Source organism: Triticum urartu, chromosome 4 (genome assembly GCF_003073215.2).
Source record: "Triticum urartu cultivar G1812 chromosome 4, Tu2.1, whole genome shotgun sequence".
Taxonomy (NCBI): Eukaryota; Viridiplantae; Streptophyta; class Magnoliopsida; order Poales; family Poaceae; genus Triticum; species Triticum urartu.
In genome coordinates, this window is record NC_053025.1 from 484,472,043 (window position 1) to 484,495,297 (window position 23,255).

Genomic DNA, 23,255 nt, shown 5'->3' on the forward strand with positions numbered 1-23,255 from the left:
TGACTTCTTCAAATTATGAAATATGAGTTGGGAGTTTCAAAGGATCAATTTCAAGTCCTTTTGGAATTAATTTTCAATTTGGATTTATTTGAGTTTTATTCAAATTATTTTTCTCCAAAAATAAAATATATGGAAAATAGGGTAACATGATTCCCTACATTATAAAATTGGAGAAAAATTAATTTGAAATCATTTTGGTATTTTTTTAAAATGATTTTACTTGGATTTTAATAGACCAGTAGCACTCTTTGATTTATCTGAATTTGTGTGGATTTTATTTGAAGTTATAAAAATGTTCATGTCATAGAAAATCTTTTTCTAAAAATTTTGATATATTATATGCCTATATAATATTTTTAATTATTTTGCTTTTATTATTTTATTTGTCTGGAAATGTTTAAAAAAAACTCCTTCCCCGACTGGGCCGGCCAGCCAACCGGGCCAGGCCGCAGCCCAGCCGCGCCGCACCGCCCCCAAGCTCGGGACAAAGTCCCGAGCATCGCCGCCGCCGGCCGGACTCCGCGTCGACCTCGCCCCTCCCCCACGCCACCGCCCTCCCCTGCCCTCTTTAAAAGGCCCCCCCGAGACCCCTGGGTCCCGTTTTCGCCGCCGCCGCCGCCCATCGCCAGATCCGCCGCCGCTGCCGCCGTTCAACCGTCGCCGCCGCTGTTCTGCGCCATCGCCTCGCCGCGCCTCCACCCCGCGCGCCACCGCCACCACCTCGCCGCCCTCGCTCCCCGTGCTGCCATCGCCCCGCGCTGCCCTCGCCCTCGTCGCGAAGCCGCACCGCGCCGGAGCTCGCCGTCGCCGCTGCCCCGTCTCGCCGGAGTTGACCGCCAACGCCGGTCCGATCCGCCCAATCCACGAACCGCTGTAAACCGGTAATAAAACCGCCCGGTTCGCCTTTTTTTAGGGTTCGATTTCCGTTTAAAAACTCGTTTATTTATTTATTTAGTTAATTTACTTAGCGAACGTTCATCAGATTAGATTCGATAGCGAACGATTTTCATTCTGTAAGTTTCTGTAACGAACGCTCGCTTTTTAGTCCTTTTCCCTTTTCTTTTAGTTTTCTGCCAGGGACTCGTTTGTGAATATTTTATTTACAGATTGGCCCCTGATTTTCAAACGATCATAACTTTTTGCTCGTTAGTCGGAATTAGACGAAACCAACGCTCACGTCTTCGTTATGACCCCCTCTATCCAGTAATCCAACTCAAACATGTTTTTGAAAAATTTAAAATTTGAATTAGATCAGTTTTGAATTCAAACTTCGTTTGATCATAACTTGAGTTTCGTAGCTCCGTTTGAGTTGATTCTTTTTGCAAATCAAAGCTCTTGACCTAAACATTCTGATAAGGCCAAATTCACATAATTTTGGTACTGTTAGAAATTGTTTTATGTTGCAAGAGTTATTTGCTTGGTTTTGATGTTTCCGGATCGTCTTCTTCGTTCTTTCTGATCTTTGGAGTGATTGCTTATGTGTGGTTACTATTGCTTGCTTATGATAGATTGACCGGAGTGTGACGAGTAGAACTATCAAGAGTTTTGAGTGCGAATCATCTTCATCAACATTGCAGGCAAGTTCACACTTTGATCATACCTCTTTCATACCCAGTTTTTATTGCATTAGATCAATCCTCAAACATTGCATGATTAGGATCTAATTAAATTGTGGGATGGGAAGTAGTTGAGGTAGTACCTATTACCTGATTATTATCAAACCTTGGGAGTTACTTTTACGTTATGCTTATATTGCCATGCTATGCTCGTAGACATGGTTGGGTATGAGTGAAATCCATGACAGATGTGAGATTGTTATTTAATGGTTCAACTTAAGGTGGCAACTTGAATACACATCTGGGTGGATTGCTAGGGGAACCCTGGGGATATACCAGTGGACTTGCCCGGACACCTAGGGATATACCAGTGTTGTCCTAGGAGATCCCGGGGATATACCGTGTGATCATCCTACGGTCCGCCACCCAGGCTCAAAGGGATCATGAGATTATTCATACTAGAAACTTCCGTGTGCAGCCACAAGCCATTATGGGCTATGGCATAGTTGATTAAGTCGTGCGAACTCTTACAGGGTAGACTAGCAGATGTAGGGGAAAGTAGGTGTACCGGTCTATCCAACGTAAGGTGCTAGCGCTTCTGAAAGGCTATGTCTCGGTCATCCGTTTCTCAAACACCATGTAGTGCGAGGAAACCAACGGAGGAGATCGAGTCTTGTGGGAAAAAGTGCGCAAACCTCTGCAGAGTGTACAAACTAATCATGATTAGCCATGTCCCCGGTTATGGACATCTTGAGTATCTAGTTCGTGGATTATCCTGTTGATCTCATCACATTACTTTAAATGAATATTGTTGGGTTTAATGATGTTACTTAATTGGGATTGAGAATGCTGTCAACCATTCTCAATGTTCAACAACCACCATGATAGTTAATTAAAATGTATTCCTTTGCAGTAGGGAAAAATTGGCTTTACGCAAAAACCTTATAACCATAGAGCTTTTCCACCAGCCAAATATGCATGTAGTGATAGCCTTTATTCATCATTCTCTATGGTGTGAATTTGCCAATACATTCAATGTACTGACCCTCTATGGCTGCAACGTCTCATGTTGCAGGATTATCTTACGACGAGTAAGTGATACGTTAGGGTTACGATTTCTACACTCAACTTTGCCGTTGGTGTTGATGGGAATCCACAACCTTGTTACTTCCGCTATTTTTGGATTTGAGGTAATAGTATTTACGTTACTTATACATGTGATTTACCTCTGTTATAAATCCTCGAGTACTGTGTGTGTCAGCATACCGATCCAGGGATGACACTTAAGCACAGAGACTTGACCCATTCAAGTCGGGTCGCTACAAACAACCCTAGAGTTCGTACTAGAATAACACCTTAAGACACAAATCAACCAAAACCCTAATGTCACCTAGATACTCCAATGTCACCTCAAGTATCCGTGGGTATGATTATACGATATGCTACACACAATCTCAGATTCATCTATTCAACCAACACAAAGGACCTCAAAGAGTGCCCCAAAGTTCTACCGGAGAATCACGATGAAAACGTGTGCCAACCCCTATGCATAGGTTCATGGACGGAACCCGCAAGTTGATCACCAAAACATACATCAAGTGAATCACGTGATATCCCATTGTCACCACAGATACGCACGACAAGACATACATCAAGTGTTCTCAAATATTTAAAGACTCAATCCGATAAGATTACTTCAAAGGGGAAACTCAATTCATTACAAGAGAGAAGAGGGGGAGGAGAAACATAAGATCCAACTATAATAGCAAAGCTCGCGATACATCAAGATCGTGCCAAATCAAGAACACGAGAGAGAGAGAGATCAAACACATATCTACTAGTACATACCCTCAGCCCCGAGGGAGAACTACTCCCTCCTCGTCATGGAGAGCACCGGGATGATGAAGATGGCCACCGGAGAAGGATTACCCCCTCCGGCAGGGTGCCAGAACGGGTCTAGATTGGCTTTCGCTGGCTACGGAGGCTTCTGGCGGCGGAACTCTCGATCTATTGTGCTCTCTGGAAGTTTTACGATACGTAGGTATATATGGGTACAAGGGGTACGTCGGTGGACCGAAGGGGGGGCCACGAGGCAGGGGGGTGGGCGCGCCCCCTATCCTCGTGAGCACCTCCTTCATCTTCTGACGTAGGGTCCAAGTCTATCCGGTAGGTTTCCTTCCAAAAATAACTTCTCCAGTTGATTTCGTTCCGTTTTGACTCCGTTTGATATTCCTTTTCCTCGAAACACTGAAATAGGCATAAAACAACAAATCTGGGCTGGGCCTCTGGTTAATAGGTTAGTCCCAAAAATAATATAAAAGTGAAAAATAAAGCCCAATATTGCCCAAAACAATAGATAATATAGCATGGAGCAATCAAAAATTATAGATACATTGGAGATGTATCAAATACAGAGGGGGCAAGTTCCTCGTTAGATGACGAAGCTCTCGAACTGTCGCGGGTTTGCCAGCCCCGCGATAGTTCCAACATAGTAGACTCATTGCGCATGCCGCGACTCCCCTTGGGAGCCCGCCAAACGCGCATCATTGTTTATTGTCAAAACTAGGCTTTTCATCATTGAGTTGTCTTGGGTTGGTAGAGAAAGTTTGTTCCTCTTTGGTTCCTGCTTGGATGGAGAACTCGCTGGTACATCTTGGTTCTGCTGCATAGGCAAAGGGTTGCTTGGTTGGGCAACATGCATAGAGCTAGCAGAACCCCTCGGGTCCAACACCACTAGAGCGCCTCTTTTCCTGTTGTTATCTGCATCATCCATAGCAACATCTCCCTTCATATTCTCTGGATCCTCCTGCTCAGCCCACATCTCCTGACTCCTCTGAGAAGAACCGCGGCCTCGTCCATGGCCTCGACCCGATCTGCCACGCCCTCTTCCTTCTCCCGGTCCCCAGCCCGGTCCTCTAAACCACGATGCCCGTAAATTCTTGTAGACCAGAGCTTCAGGTGGATGAACACCATCTCCGTGCTCCTTAAATTGGTGCCCAAGGTGGCCACAAACAGCACACCAGTCAGGTAAGCGCTCGTATTTTACCAGAAAGATTTCTCTTTCCCCTTCTTTCACCACAGAGACTGCATTCTTTAGAGGAAGATGGACATTGATCTTGACCCTAACCCGTACAAAGTTGCCTTCAAAGTCTTGTGATTTTGGTTCAGCGTATATGTACTGCCCAATTTTCCCTGCTAGGGCTTTGATCATTGGAAAGTAACCATCAGGAAAGTCGTGTATCTGAGCCCATATGTCCAGCATGTCCAGATTCACCTTTGAAGGCTTGGTGAACCCGTCATACTCAGTAAGCACCACCGCGTTTCCTTTGAAGGTCCACGGTCCCTCCGCCATGACGCGCTCCCAATCGCCGAGGCACGAGAACTGCATAGTGTACATATTTTCTTCAAGCGGACGGATCTTTACCTCCTGCGCTAGATCCCAGGCAGCCCTCATATTACGGAAGAACCAATATTGGCTGTAGTTCTTCGGGGTGTGGACTCTCGCGATGGCCATCCACCGCACTGCTGCTTCAGCTGGTACATCTTGCTCCTCGAAAACCACATCATCTAGGTCATCCTCAGTGATGCCCAAATTCTTCATCATCTCCTCAACATCGCTTGCCTCCGCGTCCGATCCAGACGCCCGGCTAGCCATACCGCAAAACCCTAACCTGACGAAACAGCGATCACCAGGTTTGACGGAACCCTATCTGCCTTCTCTGACTCCTGAAACCCTACCAAGGCCAAGACCGGGCAGCGATGCAAGATCGCCCCTTAATCAGTCCAAGCCTGGCTGGGAACCAGAGGAAGATCGGCGAGGGGATAGGATAGTCTCAACGGCGGCTCGGGGAGTCGCCGAGAGGAAAACGAAACCCTAACAGGAGGGGAACAGGCAACAGAACGTTAATACGTTCTGCTCAAATGCGTGAATAAAATCTTGAGAAATCCAATGATTACCGATTCCTTCTCTGTCCAAACAAAAAGCCCAAAGCCCCTGTTGAAGGCTGGGCTGGGCCGTCAGCAGGCTTCTTACCCCGGCCGACCGCATCCTGTTGGAGGTTGGGCTGGGCCGTAAGCCGGCTTCCTTATCCCTTTCTCCTACATTCGGCTCTCCTCCGCTCCTCCGGTGCCGCTTCCGGTCTTCCAGATTGCAGCCAATGGCGCCACCGGCGCGGCCGTCCAATGGTAGGTGGTGCATACTCTACTCCCCAGTACCAGTCCTCACGCGCATCTCTGATTCGGTGGCCGTTGTTATCGCAGCCACGCTTCTTGCGCGGCTCGGGGAGGGCACGGCCAGGTTCGAGCTCCTCGAGGACCCCGCGCCTGCTCCCGCGCCGCCGGTTTGGCCTCGCCTCCACTGCTTCGCCAGGATTGGCTCCTCGCTGTACGTGCGCTTCTTCTCCGTCTCCATTTATGCCTGACTCGATTGAAGTGCCGGCGGAGCTGAGTTACAAGAACTGGTGTTCCCGGTCCAGGAGGGGCGGGTGGTCGGCGGCGTTGAACAAGGTGGAGCACTACGGGGTCCAGAGAGTCACCGGCGATGGCCGCTGCATGTTTCGAGCCTTGGTAAGTCGCAGAATCATCTCTTTCTGCTGGATTTTGCGCATGCTTCAGAGTTCAGAATATGGTCTTCCGTCCCTCTTGAATCCTGGTGTGTTTCTTTGTAGGCTAAGGGAATGGCAAAGACTAGGGGAATTCCATTGACCCCAAGGGAGGAGGTACAAGATGCAGGTAGTCCGATATTATGCCTGGCTCATGGATGTATCTTCCGCAATACTATTATACTTTACTTTCTTTTGTTTGTGTGAGAATTACTTTACTTTCCCTTTGTGTAGCCTTAAGTAGTCAAACTTTTTTGGGGGTCAGTATGGAGATAGTTTTCCCTATGTGTAGGTCTTCTAGGGCTTTAGTCTAGGTTTCGTTACATATTAATAACATCTTTTACCCTGGGGAGAATTTGTCTTTAGATGTGAATTTACAAACCAAATCCCTGTTTCTTTCCACCAAATAAATATGATTACAGTCATATTATGAGAAGGCGCTCCCACTTTAACAACGAAAGCTGTATTCACAAAATAGAACATCCGCTAAATAGTGGTATCATTGTCAACAAAAACATGTAAGAGGAGTTGCGGTACATGGTAGATAGATTCAAATGTGTTGCTAGGTCATAGACCTGGAAGTCAATTCGGGTGTAATTGTTACACTCAAAGATAGACCCCGCCACTCTAGACTCCAGACGATTATGGCCAGGTATGCATGAAAAAGAGTCGAACATTTTTCAGTCATTGAACATAAAAAAAATGCATCGCATGTTCCCTACACCTACTCCTCAGAGCATCTCCAACCGAACGTCTATATACCGATCTCCATATCTCCGTATGGTGAGCCTCTCTGGAAAAAAAATCCTCTTCGTATTTCTTCACGCTCTGACATACCCTCCATTTTCCGTCCTTTGTATTCCACACTCTTTCTCACTCCAGTTTACAAAAAAAGTGATGTTTTGGACATACCTATTTGACCGCTGATGTTGTTTCAGTATTTAGGTTGGAAACTTGAGAATCAGATGTACAGATTTGTGTCGGAAACTATTTTTAAGATACCATAATTTTAAAGTAGAAAATAGTGCTCAGAATTATATTTTGATGGTCATGTCACTGTCCAAAATGTCACCTTTCCTTGAACGGGAGGACAGGGGCGGAGCCAGAAAATTTGGCCAATGGGTTCACTCGTTAGTTCATTGTGCGGTTTGGGTACGAGTTAATTAAGTGTAAAGTACATTTCCACACCATTGAACAACAAGAATACAATACTTAAGATATCCTAACAAATAGAAATATGACACCAATAATCACATATGGTAATTACATTAAAAAGCTTAAAAGTGCAAGATGTACCAGTTGTATAAGACCGCTTGTCTAACCAAAATAACCTCGTAGCCTCAGGGTCAACTTTTCATCCTCCGGAAAAGATTAAAAAAACACATTCGTTTGACAAGTTTAAAGTAAACTGCCATCTAGCGAAAGAATGTAAATTCACTCACATTTCATAGTGGCCCCTTCCGATATTTCATCATCCTAAAATTTAATTACTTTCTGCATAAAAGGCTCTGGGAGATCATATGAATTAATTTCTCTGAATAGAAGGCTCTGGAAGATTATTTGCAGCAAGCCATTGGTACGACCATGGTAACATCCAGCGTATTAAAGAAAACATGCATCCACGACATTGTTGACGAGAAAGCTAGAGGAGTTCATCAGCTGAAACTACGGCGAGGCAGAGATGGAAAGATGCGGATGGTATGCGGACCTGAGTTTGTGGCCGTGGCTGATCGAGCATGCAATTTGGAACCTAATCACATGGACCTGAGTGCAATACGTGAACATAAATTGTGTGACCGTAGAGTTATACGAGAACCAGAAGAGGTAAAACCAACGTTCCGTACGCCTCCTGATTGGATACGAATCGGCTCGATCGATATTTGTTTGCATGGTAGAATGATGGATGCAATTTAATTAGGTATCTCTTGTAGTCCACGTACAAAAAGAAGATATATTATCTTTTGGAGTTGTTGCGTCCACTAGTTGGTACGAATGTGAGGTGGTCTTCTGTTAGGATTTAGTTGTTAATTAGATTATTCTGTTTAGAGTCCAGATCTTCTTACCTTCAAGTGTACGAGAGTCAAGCCATATAAACGGCTGGCTTCGGCCAATGTAAAGGGGGCAGTTTTGAGTTTATTTGTGAGTTATGAACAAGGTTCAGAAAACGTCCAGTTTTTGGGCGATCCAATCTTGAGTATTTTCTGTGATTTTCCTTTGAGGGAATATATTAGCGACGAAGGGTTGATCATCACATCGACGCCTACGTGCTGATCCGAGGGGGTCATTATCTTTGTTCGTGTACTGATCGTGTGCCGGTAGAGATTGTTATTGGAGGTTACGAGGAGGAACACGGGAAAAGAACTGCTGATCTTGCATCGCCGTGAAAGGTCGGGCCATCTAAAAGCACAAAATAACGTCTGGTTAGTCCTTGCCTTATCAAGTGGTATCAGAGCTAAGGTTAGTCACGGCGATTCAATTTGCAATATCGTCTGCGGAGGCGAGCAGGAAAATGTTGATGGAGGAGGAAGGCATTGGTGAGGTCACTCTTTTTCACACTCGTTGCGTCGTGAACAATATCACATCTACATCTGGTGTGTGGGCTTAAAGTGCCTACATCACTGTATGAATCCGATGATCAATTTCTATTTGACAAATATCATTCCATAGCCTGGAATCCTAGATCAATCAAAGTTTAAAGGAAAAGCAGTTAGAAAATTAGGGCAAAGGTTAATTTCGTACTTAATAGGTTACAAGGCATGCACAAGCGGAACGATGTGATCGATCTCATTACCTTCAATCTGGTGTACTTCAATTGCCGGCCGCTGTCGACGGCTTCTTGGCTTGCCACTGGGCGTTGGCGGTCGGGGTCGCCATGGGCTAACAAGAGAAACCTAGGAAGTTGTCGAGTCGGGCTGCGTGCGGTGTGTTGTGTAATCTTTTTTAGATAATTATGTTGCGTACATGACATGGAATCGATTGATCGGCGGTCCAGCCTGCTTCGTGGATGGCACTGATGGATCACATTTACTCATGGGCTTCTTTTGTTTTTGAGAAATATTGACTTTTGGTTGGGCTATTCAAGTTATGAAACATTAATGGGCCAAGAGGCTTCCCGCTCGTGCGTTCTAGCTTTGCTGGGTTCAACCGTGCATTCGTACTGGGTTCATCAAAGTGACTACGTGTCTACATATACGTGCGTGAGAAAATCGTTGGGTTCAGTTGAACCCAACACCTACATGCTGGCTCCGCCTCTGCCGGAGGAATTATATTTTATCGATATGATATAAATAGCAATATTCTTTTAATGGCCATATGTTTCAATGACTATATTTGTAACGGCTATTTTTGGACGGATGCATTTGTAATGGTTATATTAGGCTATACATGCAAAGCTATTTGCCTTTTTATGGTTGTTCCTCTACCACATCACAATTAGTGGTCGCAGCTTACTCATGCAATGTCTCTTGGATACTTCGTTGTCTGATGATGGCAAGGAACTTATTCTTACATCAACCCAAGCACACAATGAATATTATCGTTTGAATACACACTATGCCAAGATCCATTAGTATACGCTAAGTGATTCATCGCAACAGGTTTGTTGTTAGTCGATATGTTTGTGTTTGCTTTTTTTGTTTAATTTCTTGTCTATGGCTCATGTTTATTTTACGTCCAGGTTTAGAATGACTTGTTCTCTAACTTTTGACATAGTGTATGCTGTAGAAGGCAATGATGACACCTTCGTGTAGAGAACTGATGGCTGTGGACATCTTGGGCTATCTTTTTTTTTTTACAGAAGATTACCCCAACATTTAAAATACTAACTAATGGAGTAGCACCCGGTGCTGCGGATGATTTCGGATTGGAGTAAGTACTGTTATAGAGTGCCTTAAAATGTTTGAGAAAGCTATTGCAGAAGTCTTTGGAGGAGAGTATTTGAGATGTTGAAATGAAATATGATGTTTTGCAACTGGAGAGTAAAGAGAAATTTTGCCATGCTGCTGGACAACTTTCCACTTCGAATGCATGCAATCTATGCTACTTAGCATTCTGGGAAAACACCTTTTTTTCTCCTATTGCTAGTCATCCAGCAGTAAAATTCTCCTTTGACGATCTCAAATAGTCATCCCTGGAGACTTCAACAATAGTTTTTCACAAATCGTAAGACTTCATAGCAACACTTTCTTCAATCCAAACATAACTATCTGTAGCATTCTTTGCTACGTCATACATTAGCATTCTGTAATGCTATGGTAATCTTCTCCATAGAGTATAGCCCAAGATGTCCAGCTCTATCTCTTTTCTGTACAAAATAGTCGTCATGATTTTATACAATGTGCACTGTGCCAAAAAAATAGAGAAGTCATTCTAAACCTATGCGAAAAATAAGAATGAGGTCTAGCCAAGAGTATTAACAAAAAAAAGGAGAACAGAAATAGATGGACCAATAACAAACCTGCACTGAAATATAGTTGGCTTGTTGGTAGGAGCATCTGGAAAGTAGTTTTTGTATAGTCTAAAATACTATTTCTCTAATAGGACGAATTACCTATGTTTAGGCACAGAACCGCCTTGGCGTGGAACATTCAAAAGCTGATATTATGTGCTGGATATGTAGTAAGAATAAGTACTTTGCCATCATGACGACGATGAATCCAGGAGATATCACTTCAGTAAGTAGTGACAGCTCATTGCTATGTTGAGCCATGTCTGTATGGTGAGCCTCTCCGCCCAAAAAATGCTCTTCCACCCTTTGTATTCCTCACTCACTCCAGTTCAAAGAAAAGTGATATTTTGGAGATACCTCTTTGATCGCTTATATTGTTTCAGTAATTAGGTTGGGAACTTGAGAATCAAATGTACCGATTTGTGTCAAAAAATAATTTTAAAATACTAGTATAATTTTACTAGGTGCTATAATATGCTACAGAAGAAACTAGTGCTCAGAATTATGTTTTGAAAACTGTCCAAAATGTCACTTTTTTTCATGAACCGAAGGAATTACATTTTATTGATATGATGTAAATAACAATATACTTTTAATGACCATATGTGTAATCGCTGTAATTTCAATGGTTATATTTGTAACGGTTATTTTTGGACGGTTACATTTGTAATGGTTATATTAGTCTATATATGCAAAGTTATTTGCCTTTTTGTAGTTACTCCTCCTCTACCACATCACAATGAGTGGTCGTAGCTTACTCATGCAATGTCTCTTGGATTCTTCGTTGTCCGATGATGACGATGAACTTATTTTTACATCAAACCAAGCACACAATCAATATTATCATTTGAATATTTGATTGCTCAATTCTATGCCTAGAACCATTTATATATGCCAAGTGATTCACCGCAATAGGTTTGTTGTTAGTAGATAAGTTTTTGTTCGCCTTTTTGTTTAATTTCTTGTCTGCGGTTCATGTTTATTTTTTGACTAGTGTATGCTATAGAAGGCAATGATGACTATTTTGTGTAGAAAAGTGATGGATGTGGACATGTTGGGTTATCTTTTTAACAGAAGATTACCCCAACATTTAGAATGCTAACTAATGGAGTAACCTGATGCTACGGATGATTATGTTGGGATCGGAGTAAGTACTGTTAGTGTCCTAAAATGTTTGAGAAAGCTATTGCAGAAGTCTTCGGAGGTGAGTATTTGAGATGTTGAAATGAAAATGATGTTTTGCAATTGCAGAGTAAAGAGAATTTTTGCCGTGCTGGTAGACAATTTTCCATTTCTAATGCATGCAACCTATGCTATTTAGCATTCTGCCCCCCCCCCCCCCCCCCTTTTGTTCTACAATCGCTAGCCATTCAGCAGTACAATTCTCATTTGAAGATCTCACATACTCATCCTCAGGGACTTCAACAATAGTTTTTACAAATTGTAAGACTTTATAGCAATACTTTCTTCAATCCGAACATAACCATCTGAAGCATTCGTTGCTATGTCATACATTAGCATTCTGAAATGCTACTGTAAGCTTCTCTGTAGAATATAACCCAAGATGTCCAGCTCTATCTCTTTTCTGTACAAAATAGTCGTCATGATCTTGTACAATTTGCACTATGCCAAAAAATAGAGAAGTCATGCGAGGGGGTTTTAGATGATTTGCCCCAGGGTTGTTTCAATGACCAGTGGCCCTGGCCCACCCGGCAAGCTTCTCAGGGGGCGCGGGGGGGGGGGGGGGGGATTATCTAATGGAGAAGTAAAGTGGGGCAAAAGATCTAAATTCCCGTCATTCGAAACCTATGCGAAAAATAAGAATGAGCTCTAGCCAAGAGTATTAACCAAAAAAGGAGAAGAAAAGTAGATGAACACTGAAATGTACTCCCTCTGTTCCATAATACTTGTCATGGTTGTTGTTCAAATTTGAACTAAAACCACGGCAAGTATTATGGAATTGAGGGAGTAGTTAGGTTTCGGTAGGAGAATCTGGAAAGTAGTCTTTGTATAGTCTAAAAAGCTCTATTTCTCTAATAGGACGAATTACATAGTTTAGGTACATAACCGCCATGGCGTGGAACATTCAAAAGCAGATATTATGTGCTGGGTATGTAGTAAAAATAAGTCCATTGCCGTCATGTGATGACGATGAATCCAAGAGACTTTGCTTCAGTAACTAGCAAGGACTCATTGCTATGCTGTAGAGGAGTAACAATCAGGAAGAGCGAATGACTTTGCATATGTATAGACCAGAAAAACGTAGCCATTACAAATATACCCATCAGAAAAATAGTCGTTAGGTCCACAGCCGTTGAAATCATAGCAGTTACAAGTATATTGTTGTTTATATGATATCAATAAAATATAGAATAGTGGAATATGGAGAGTGAAAAATGAAGAGTCCACTGGAGCATGAAGAGATAGTGATAGGAAATATTTTGAAGAGGCTCCCTGTACGAAGATATGGAACACTCAAAAGCTTATCCTGTGGCCAGGGATATGTGAAGAAGAGCTGTACGTTTTTCTTTTGAGTTTACATTGCACATTCTTTACAACTGCCCCATCCTGATAAACCTGAGAGTATCCATCACTCAGCCTTGGAGCTGGCCATATAGTATAATTATTACCATGTCTCCATTGAAAGACAGATTATTCTTGAAATATATTTTTATGATGGAATTTATCTTCAATTTCCTAGACGACCTACGGCTGGCAGTGAAAGAGGTTATATGTGATAACCAAACCGAGCGTCAAAAGTATGAAGAGGCGATTATAGCTATTACAGTGGATGAATCTTTGAAACGGTTAGGTTCCCATAGCTTTTTATTTACTTCGATGTCATTAACTTAGAGATGCTAACGGCTATGCCTGCTGTTGTAGCTACTGCCAAAGGATAAGGCGACCTGATTTCTGGGGTGGAGAGTCAGAACTCTTGGTATGGATTTGATGGTTATAGAAGTTAACATGCATAGTTGATGTAGGCATCAGTTATTCGACAAATTACATCTGGAGAACATCCGACTTGCACGTACCAGTCATTTTATGTTTTAAGTAGTACAGTTCATGCATCATTCTTCTTTATTAGCGTGATAAAGTCAAAGATATACTTTTGTTTAACTTCTGGATGTTCTAAAGTAGGCCATCCTTTTCTGAGTAGATTGATATTGTATTTGTTGCTTAAATTGTTATATCTGTATACATGGCTCATTCACATAAGATTTTCATCTGGGATCTCCTCTTTCCAGGTTTTGTCTAGACTGTGCCGGCAACCAATCATTATTTACATTCCGGAGCGTGAGGTAAATTCAACCGCCCTAGGTGATGATGAATCTATATGTGTGCAGAGTGGAGAAGGATAATAAAACTTCATCTATATTTAATAATATGGTTGTGACATGATGGAAGCGATTCTCATAACAAATCAATGGAATAGTTGTTCCAACTGATAAGAGAGAAAAACTGAACAAGGGGTTTTGGTAGAATAGTGACTTTAAGAACACCGTCATCATCACTATGGGCATTGCATCGTACGTATTATGATAAAAGTTGATCAAATCGGAAGGCACGTGTACTAGCAATTGATAATATGTAGCCAAATTTCCTGGTAATTCAATAACAAAAAAAATAAAGGTCCGGTTGGAACTAGACAATCTGCCTAAAGTTTCCTTGAGAATGGTGTTGAAAACTGAAACTGCATTTTGCGAAGTGCAAATCAAACTGTTTGAAAGATTGGTGAATACCTTTCCTTTTGCGTTTTTTTGATGTTTAAATTGAACTTGTCTTCAAAATGGAAATACTGTGTGGATTATCGCACCATTTTATCTGTTTCACCGCAATCATGTTTTGAGCGTTCTGCTTTGATGGCCTTGTATGTTATGCTTCCTCACTCCATCTCGAACTAAACCTACCATTTTCTTTTGTGCAACAGTACCGCGGGCGGGGCAACGGGTTTATCCCAATTGCCGAGTACGGGTTGGAGTTTACCAAAGACTCTAAAGAGGGGAAGAAAAGGGTGCCGGTGAGACTGTTATACAGTGGGAAGAACCATTACGATTTGCTGATATAAAATGGGCACATGAGATATGCCCCGACCAAGCATCAGAATACCGGCAGCCACCGCCCATCTGTGGCGCATACACAAATCCCCGTTTTCTTTCCATGGTTACATCCTTCGATCCTGCTAATTAAGCTCCTGTTTGTCAGTTATGATGCTATAACCGCTGTTTCGTCGATCACAGTGATGGGCATTTGGGGAATTTATGGATTTGGGGCTAGAAGAATTGGCACTAACCTGATGACAGCGCCACACGAGCTAACTATGCGCACAGCTGCATGGTGCAGAGGCCAGTGCTGTTTTGGCAGTGATTTGGTTGGTTGGTTGGCGCGGTGCCGTGGAGTTGTTGATTGCGTTTCCGGTTGGTGCCGGGCAGAATAATGGTGCGTTGGTCGCACTCGCACTCGGTGGTTGACGACGGGACTTGCTTCAAACCCAATCATTATGTGAGTACGTGATGGTTATTAGGTATACTCGTATATGATTTTGCAACGCACTGCTGACCGGAATGATGTCTTCCTTGGATGAGCTGTACGGGCGTGTTTGGTATCAGCTCAGCATATTAGGGGTACCGTCCGGTCCACTGGTCCAGTGAGCAAATTTGGTGGCTATTACGGGCACATTCCAGTACGCTCCTAACCACGCTTGAACCGGGCGTTACGAAATTGAGCTGTGGCCTGCCCGTATATCGTGTAAGCACAGACAGGCCACGCAGGAGCAAATAAATGAGCAAAAGTAATCCGTTTGCTAAGCTAGACCGCCCCCGTGCGTGCTTGCGCAGCTGGCACCGGCCCACTCGCCTAAACGGCCCGGCCCCACGCCTCAGCCTCTTCCGTTTAGGCGGGGTAGGCCGAGCTTAGCCTGTGCATGCAACAAAAACACGGCCTTGCCCTCTCGCACCGCAATAAAATACGTAGCAGTGCGCTGTTTGTTTGCAAAGATGTAAGCATGCGAACAAGCAGAGTGGTCCGACGAGGCAGCAGGGAAAGAGCTGGCCGACGTGGGCCGCACCGCTGCGGCACCAATTAATATCGCCCCCTACATACATACACATTCCAGCTTCAATCAAAATAATAACCAATAATAATAATAATAAAAGCAACAAATTGCCCAAGAGAACATCTCTCACCTCTCCCCGTCGCAGGGGGGCTGACCGCCGGGCCCCACGCAACGACGCGAATACCCGTAGTCGTAGCCGTTGCTTCTGCGGCACTTCTCGCGCCGGTCAGAGCTCCGTTCTCGTGTGGCTGCCACCAACCGCACAGCCACTGGCAGCCGGACCCCGCGTACTCCCGGGCCCACCGGCAGCCGCGCAGCCGGAGCCACGTTCGCACGAAAGGCTGTAATAATTAATTGCGTATTCGTTAATGAGCAGAGCACTAGCGCGGCCCCTCACCCGCATCTCATCTCTCTTTCCCCCCTTCGCTTCCTTCGTTTGTGCGTTGCCTTTTTCTTTCCGCCGCGGCAACTGTGAGCCGGCCCGATCGAGCCGCCCACCTCGAGAGGCCGCCATAATTCATTCCATCCATCCATCCGCTGCCGCGTATATAAGCGCGGCCATTGGGGCGCTCGTGGGGTGCTCGTCACATCGTCGCATCAGGCGCGCGCAGGCCGAGATCAGATCGGCGGCGGCGGCGGCGACGGCGACCATGTTCAGCGGGACGCAGCAGAAGTGCAAGGTGTGCACCAAGACGGTGTACCCCATGGACCAGCTCTCCACCGACGGCGCCGTCTTCCACCGCGCCTGCTTCAAGTGCCACCACTGCAAGTCCACCCTCTCCGTATGTCATCTCCCCTCCCGCTCTCTTATCTTTCTACCACCTCCAGCCGTCTTGTTCTTGTTCTAGTTCCGGGAGACAGCGAGAGAAAAAGATCGACGGATGGATGTCAACGGTCCATGGATCTGTAGAATGAAATGCGATGCCAGATCTGCGGACTGCTCCGCCGCACGGATCTGGCGCTTGAATTTCGTGTCAGAATCTTGTGTCTAGGAAGGATAGGGGATCATCGCGGCTTTGTCCAATTCGCATTCTCTGCCTTTGGTAAGAACAAGACCAAGAGAAATAACAATCTGTCTGGATATCTTGTTTTGCTGTTTGACAGTTTAGCAGCTACTCCTCCTTTGAAGGAGTGCCCTACTGCAAGCCCCATTTCGCGCAGCTGTTCAAGGAGACCGGGAGCTACAACAAGAGCTTCCAGTCACAATCCCGTAGGTTTCCATTCAATACTAAGTAATCTGCAAGCATGGCACAAGTCGTTACTGTTTTCTTTATCAAATGTGTCCTGATCCTTGGCTTTGTTTCCTTCAGCCGCGAAATCTGCGACGGAGAAGTTGACTCCTGAGCTGGTATGTACTCCCATATAGGGTGCATGTATCTATATGTGTCTTGTCTCTTTGCTGCCCTGCGATTCGGTTAGTCTTATGTGGAATGTGCTGTTTCAGACCAGATCGCCAAGCAAAGCTGCGGGCATGTTTTCGGGAACGCAGGACAAGTGCGCCACTTGTGGTAAAACAGCATACCCTCTTGAGAAGGTAATATCACCGAGTATACCATATTTGTTTTGTTTTGTGATCTAGGCGTCAGCATAGCTCGCTTAGATGTCTCAGAATTTTGTCATTTCACGAAACAATTGATGTTTCAGAATGTGAAAACTGTCGGATTGACCCTTTTGCAATTCAACACAAGGGGTTAATTTACTTGCACATTGGACATAGTTGTGTAGCCTTCACTTTACTCTGTGTTCCTAAATATAAGATGCTTTGAACTGCCAAATCGTTTAACATTTAGAAACAGAGGTACTCCCTCCGTTCGGAATTACTTGTCGCAGAAATGGATGTATTTGGATGTATTTTAGTTCTAGATACATCCATATTCGAGACAAGTAATTCCGAACGGAGGGAGTAGTACCTTTTAGGCAGCCAACTTCCATCATAATTGTCTTGAATCATCAACTTCCTTTTCAGTTATATCCTAAAGCCTCAAGAACATGCAGATGACTCATGCCTAGTTGTTAAACTAAATCTTGCAGGTGACAGTTGAAGAGAAGTCCTACCACAAGTCCTGCTTCAAATGCTCTCATGGAGGCTGCGCCCTCTCGCCGTCCAACTACGCGGCCTTGGAAGGCATCCTCTACTGCAAGCACCATTTCTCCCAGCTTTTCAAGGAGAAGGGGAGCTACAACCATCTGATCAAGTGCGCATCGGTCAAGCGCGCAGCAGAGGCGCAAACAGCACAGGCGGTGGCACAAACAGCTCCGGCGGCTGCTGAATCCTCCTGATTATGCTGCCATCTTCATAGTGGGCTTTGAGGGCGAAAGTTTGGAAAGCGCCTCTTTTTTTACGATTGTAACCTGCTGTGTGCTGTGTTCTAGCTCTGGGGATACCAGGACTATATTTCGTGTCCCCATATGTGGCTAGCTCGATCACGTTGTTGAACCATGGAGTTGAATGTCATTTCGGAAGAAATTGTTGTGCATCAAGTACTGTGTGCTTTTTTCTGTTCCTTGATATAAGGAGTTCTTTGTGTGCCTCAGTGCTTCGATACTTCAGCACACCATTTTGCTGTCTGGTTTGATATTTGCTCGACTGTTCCACAATTTCTACCATATTATAATAAGCTGAGCTCACGCAAACTGCTCTCAGTAGAACAAACACTTTGGACTAACTATATCTGAACTACTTTAAACGCAAAACTTGGAGTGCATTGGAACTGTGTATATTGTACAAATGAAAAACTCTACTCCTTCAAACCCATTCTCAAATTCATGTATCTTGTGCACGATCCATTCCATACCACATATAAATGAAAAGGGAAAAAAGGCATAGCTCAACATCTATCAAAAGTAAAGTCCCAGCAGTTCAGCCACTGCACCTAAGAAACCAATGTGTGCCTGAAAGTTTCCCCGGTTTGTTAAGCTACCCTCTTTCCTTGCCTTTGCTGAGCCAGCACAAAACACATTTCTACAGAACCCCCCCCCCCCCCCCCCCCCCCCCCCCCCCCCCCCGGACCGCATCAACGGAATCCAGTGAGCCACGAGTCAGCCCGCGGTAGTTCTCCAATTTTCGCCAGCGTAAACCCCTTCGCCTCCAAGTTCTTCCTCTATTCTTAGAAGCTGCAAACACAATGCACACAGTCATCAAAAACCATTCAAGACAAATTAAGAAGCTGTTTAGAATGACCATATGGTACTATGACTTCAGACCAATACTTTGGTGCATGTATCCACATAAAAGGCAGCAAGCATTCAACAGAAACCTGATTGTATTTCGTGAGGCACTCTCCACGGCAGGGGGCACCAGCTTTGATCTGTCCAGCTGCTGCACCGACAGCCAGGTCGGCGATGAAAGAATCATCCGTGTCCCCAGACCTATGTGACACCATCACACCCCAATGCGCATCCTTTGCCTGTTTCACAGCCTCTATGGCCTCAGTGACAGTGCCCACTTGACTTGCCTACATACACATGATAAGAAAAGGAAACACATAATAAGGTACATGACACAGAGAATCCCTGGACAGTTACAGAAATCAAGAGAGCAAGGAAGAATCAAGGAGGCAAGTACTACATGTGCAACCATGTGGCTCTTGCAACATTATGTGCCTACAATCAGTTCAACTATTAATTGCTCATCTTCGTGAATTCAGGCACTACATTGCATTGTCTGTAAATAAATGCCCTTAAACTCAAATCATGCCATGCAAAATAATAGGCACAAAATGGAAGGAGTGGCATTCAATCAAACAAAGAACCACACTGAGTATCCAGGCACAAAGATTGCTGTGGTTAGTCAAAATCAATTGTGGCTTGTTCCAGCTTAAAAAACGCCTAATTCCAGAGTCTGGTATTGTTAGCCTTCGGGGGCCCAGTAACTTGCACAAAGCAGCAAGTTTATAAACATCAATAAACAAATGAATGATTTGTGACTTACCTTGAGAGTAAGAGCGTCGCAAGTATATTCATTTACTGCCCGCTTAATGCGTTCAGGATCTGACATCAATAAGTCGTCTCCTACAACCTGCAAATGCATTATGGCATGAGCTCCTGACAGAAAATAGAAAATAAAAGCACAATAGGTACCTGACATAGCTCTAGGGTGGTAAACTTTTTCGAGTGCTCCCAGTCATCTTTGTCGAAGGGCTGTTCAATGGAGACTAGTGGGTATTCTAGTGTACAAAAAAGAGGAAATATAAGGTTCATGAAGTCAAAAGATTTTTCTCCCAGAATATGTAAATCCACAAACAAGTGATACCTGAACATAGTTGACTATAAATCTCAATCATATCGTCCCCAGTTTTGAAATTTTGCCCTGATTTCTTTGCAGACTTGAACTCCAGGTCATATTTTTTTCCTGCAAAGAAAAGCATGAGGAAGCAGGGAAGTTAACTCGCGAAAATAGTAAGACTAATTGTTAATAGCCGACAATATATTACCCCCGTCCCAAATTACTTGTCTTGGATTTGACTAGATACGGACGTATCTAACGCTAAAACATGTCTAGATACGGTATCTAGACAAATCTAAGACAAGTAATTCAGGACGGAGGGAGTACATCTGACTGCTATTCAAGCTCACTGTTTCTAGCTTGAATGAAAAAACTCATTGTTTTCCATGTTTCAAGGCCGTACACTTCCAAAAAGTATAATAACAACAGTAAAATAGCAAGAGATTGGTCAAATGGTGCCTGATTGAAAATGCTGATCACAATAGTATGCTTTAACTGGCCCTAGCATATCAAGTTACACTGTTACAGGCAGCGATGGCAGCTGTAAAAATAACAACGATGCAACACAAAGAAGAAGCTGGAAAACACAGTAGACTAAAAACACATCCTTCTAACACAGCAACACTATGGAACTATCTGTGAAATGTACGCCATTACTTGCATTTTCTATTGGGTGTAGTTATGTAGATGCCCAAGATGTTATTCAAAGGAGAATATAAACCATGGTGTTAACAGCTAAGGATATATGGATGATAGAGATTTCACTGATTTATCCTTACCTACACAAAAATCAGTAGCAGCAGCATCAATTGCTAATTTGATCCTTCCATTATATCCAGCTCTATCTATTGCCGCAATGACAAGATCCAAGCCTTCGGTTATACTGAACATTCACCAGACATAGATATGGTATGTTAATATCCATATGTAGGTGCTCAAAAGGGAAACTGAGAAACAAAACACATCAGGAAAAAGTAAAATCAATTCCTTACTTGCCTGGAAATATTAGGAGCAAATCCACCATCATCGCCAATGTTGCAACTGTCTGAACCATACTTCTCCCATATAATATCCTAACAAATCATTAGTGAAAATCAGCAAATATTTCTGTGCAGAACTGCGTTATAAAAACAAAACTTTCAAACAGCTGGACAGCCAATGTTTAAGCAATTTCTCTGTTTTGGCTTAGTAGCAATCACCGAGAAAAATCAGTGCCATAAGAAGACATAAAAGAGAGTTGGCAAGCTAGCATAAGGCGTTAAGTTTTCGTGGAAACACAATGTTCCTAGAATGTTTGATGGGAAGGTAGCAGGTTGGTCCAAATACTAGACAACACGCACATAGCCAAGAAAGTGTGCACGGTGTTATTATCGAAGTATATCTGTGAAGCAGTTTGTTAAAACGGAGGGTACCTTCAGATGATGATATGTCTCTGAACCCATCTGCATTGCTTCTTCAAAGTTTTTGGCACCGATTGGAAGGATCTTAATTTCCTACAGAAACGTAAACTTTACTTCAAAGTACTACGCAGAAAAAATAAATACAGTATATTGATATGTCAAACTACATGTAGCATATATTACAGTAAGAAACAAGGTAGTAACAATCTCAAACTCTGCAAAGTTTTGGGGTTTATAGAAAAGCCTAAGAGAGTGTTCTTAGCAGTCTATTTGCAAAAAAAGAAAAAGAGTGTTCTCAGCAGTCTGCAAAGCAAATTTTATTACAAAAGGTAATCCTAAATGTGAAGTGGAAATACTTGAATGGGAAGATTATTTCCAGCATGGGTTCCACCATTAATGACTGTAATTGCTGGGACGGGAAGCGTCGTTGCGCTTTTACCAACAAGATCTGCTATATGCTTGTACAGCGGAACCTGCACAGAAATAGGCAAACAACTATAAGAATTTGTGTTATCGTCACAGATTCAATTTTCACCTAAGACCCAGATAAAGAATATAAGTGATACCTCTTTCTCAGCAGCACCAGCTTTACAAGCTGCAATTGATACGGCCAGCATAGCATTCGCTCCAACCTCAGTCTGAACATGGTTGTCACAATTAATTAGTTACTTTGTATGCAGGATGTGTTGCATGGTGCCCTCCAACCAGAGAGGACAATGCACATCCACAGAAACTTTTGTGAACTACACAATCGTACTAAATTGAGATACTCTTGTTTTGGTACAAAAAAAATTGAGATACTAGTAAACTAGTATTCATTACAACCATCGAAAATGGCACAGCATTATTTCCAGCAGGGAAGCCTAAAATGAAGCTAGCCGGTGCCCAATATTGCCACCGTGTAGCAGAGCACACAATTGGAGTATGTGGTTAGGGGAAACACCTAGAGACAGCATAACAACATCCTCATATAATACGGAGTAATTCATTATCATATCTACACAAATAGAGCTTGGAAATGCAGGAACAGATCAGCAGTACAGAATGAGAGAAGGAATAATCGGGGTTTCGGCGATGTACCCTGTGGTGCGCCTTGTCCAAGTCCATGATGGCCTGGTCGATCTGCGCCTGCTGCTGCGGATCCATCCCCACGAGCGCCTCCGACACCTTGCCGTTGATCAGCCGCACCGAGTCGGCGACCGCCTTGGCGAGGAGCCTCCGCTTCTCGACGCCCCTCGTGGCGTCGACCGCGGCGCCCTCGGCGGCTCCCGGCCCTGCCGCGGACGCGCGGTGCACGGCCTTGTTGGTGTGCAGGTCGACCTCCACCGCGGGGGCGCCGCGGCTGTCCAGGATCTGCCGCGCGCACACCCGCGTGATCACGGCCGGCGCCGCCCGCCGCATGTGGGTGGAGATGAAGAGCACCGGGTCGGCGGCCTTGGCGCGGACGGCCGCGTTCACGGCCTCCTCGATCTTGCGCGGGAGCAGGTGCTTCTCTAGGTACTCCTGCACCGACATGGCTGCAGCGTGGTCTGCTCCACTGACCACGCTCCTCTCCGGGCACTCTGCGCCCGCGATTCTGCTCGGCTTGTTAGGAATCGTGACGAATTGCGCCTAGGAAGAAGACCAGACCAGCACGCTGTGGTTTTTCCTTTTTCTTTTGAGGGGTAAGGGCGTAAGACCAGAACATTGATGCCTGACGGGCGGCACAAAGGCGTCGCGACGCGCGTCCCGTCCTCACCCGTCATGCGTTGCCCGGCATGCAGCCTCTCGCCGGCCTCGCTCGGCTATAAAAGGCGACGTCCCCGCCGGTGGACGGCGCAGTTCTCAGTTCCCCTACTTCGGCACACAAAAGCTACACTCTCCCCATCTTCCCGCCTTCCCGCGGACGAACAGATGGCTGAGAGGTTTCCAGGCGACGGCGGCGCGGCGAACGGCTTCGACCGTCGCCACCTCCAAGAGTCGGAGGCGCG

General features: G+C 44.4%; 3 protein-coding genes and 1 long non-coding RNA gene across 4 annotated transcripts; 3 read left to right on the forward strand and 1 right to left on the reverse strand.

Moving 5' to 3' along the window:
* The first annotated feature begins 5,589 nt into the window (after positions 1-5,589).
* LOC125552181 (OVARIAN TUMOR DOMAIN-containing deubiquitinating enzyme 3-like) lies at positions 5,590-14,884 on the forward strand. Its single transcript, XM_048715661.1, has 8 exons — positions 5,590-5,741; positions 5,817-5,940; positions 6,032-6,122; positions 6,224-6,287; positions 13,306-13,411; positions 13,488-13,542; positions 13,853-13,906; positions 14,536-14,884. Exons 1-8 carry the CDS (start codon positions 5,714-5,716, stop codon positions 14,671-14,673), a joined length of 660 nt encoding a protein of 219 aa, XP_048571618.1. The 5' UTR covers positions 5,590-5,713; the 3' UTR covers positions 14,674-14,884.
* On the forward strand, positions 6,294-12,385 carry LOC125552182. The gene is made up of 3 exons (XR_007303461.1): positions 6,294-10,024; positions 10,717-10,874; positions 11,637-12,385. It is a non-coding gene; the product is annotated as an uncharacterized LOC125552182 (long non-coding RNA).
* A 1,129-nt stretch (positions 14,885-16,013) lies between the features above and the next one.
* LOC125552179 (LIM domain-containing protein WLIM2a-like) lies at positions 16,014-18,141 on the forward strand. The gene is made up of 5 exons (XM_048715660.1): positions 16,014-16,442; positions 16,765-16,870; positions 16,971-17,008; positions 17,105-17,194; positions 17,692-18,141. The coding sequence occupies exons 1-5, from the start codon at positions 16,029-16,031 to the stop codon at positions 17,938-17,940; spliced, it is 897 nt and encodes a 298-aa protein (XP_048571617.1). The 5' UTR covers positions 16,014-16,028; the 3' UTR covers positions 17,941-18,141.
* A 519-nt stretch (positions 18,142-18,660) lies between these two features.
* LOC125552178 (cytosolic enolase 3-like) lies at positions 18,661-22,960 on the reverse strand. The gene is made up of 11 exons (XM_048715659.1): positions 22,366-22,960; positions 21,852-21,923; positions 21,642-21,758; positions 21,298-21,378; positions 20,882-20,958; positions 20,665-20,768; positions 19,913-20,011; positions 19,741-19,826; positions 19,592-19,678; positions 18,918-19,115; positions 18,661-18,774 (listed from the first exon to the last, which is right to left on the reverse strand). The coding sequence occupies exons 1-11, from the start codon at positions 22,798-22,800 to the stop codon at positions 18,700-18,702; spliced, it is 1,431 nt and encodes a 476-aa protein (XP_048571616.1). The 5' UTR covers positions 22,801-22,960; the 3' UTR covers positions 18,661-18,699.
* Positions 22,961-23,255: the final 295 nt, after the last annotated feature.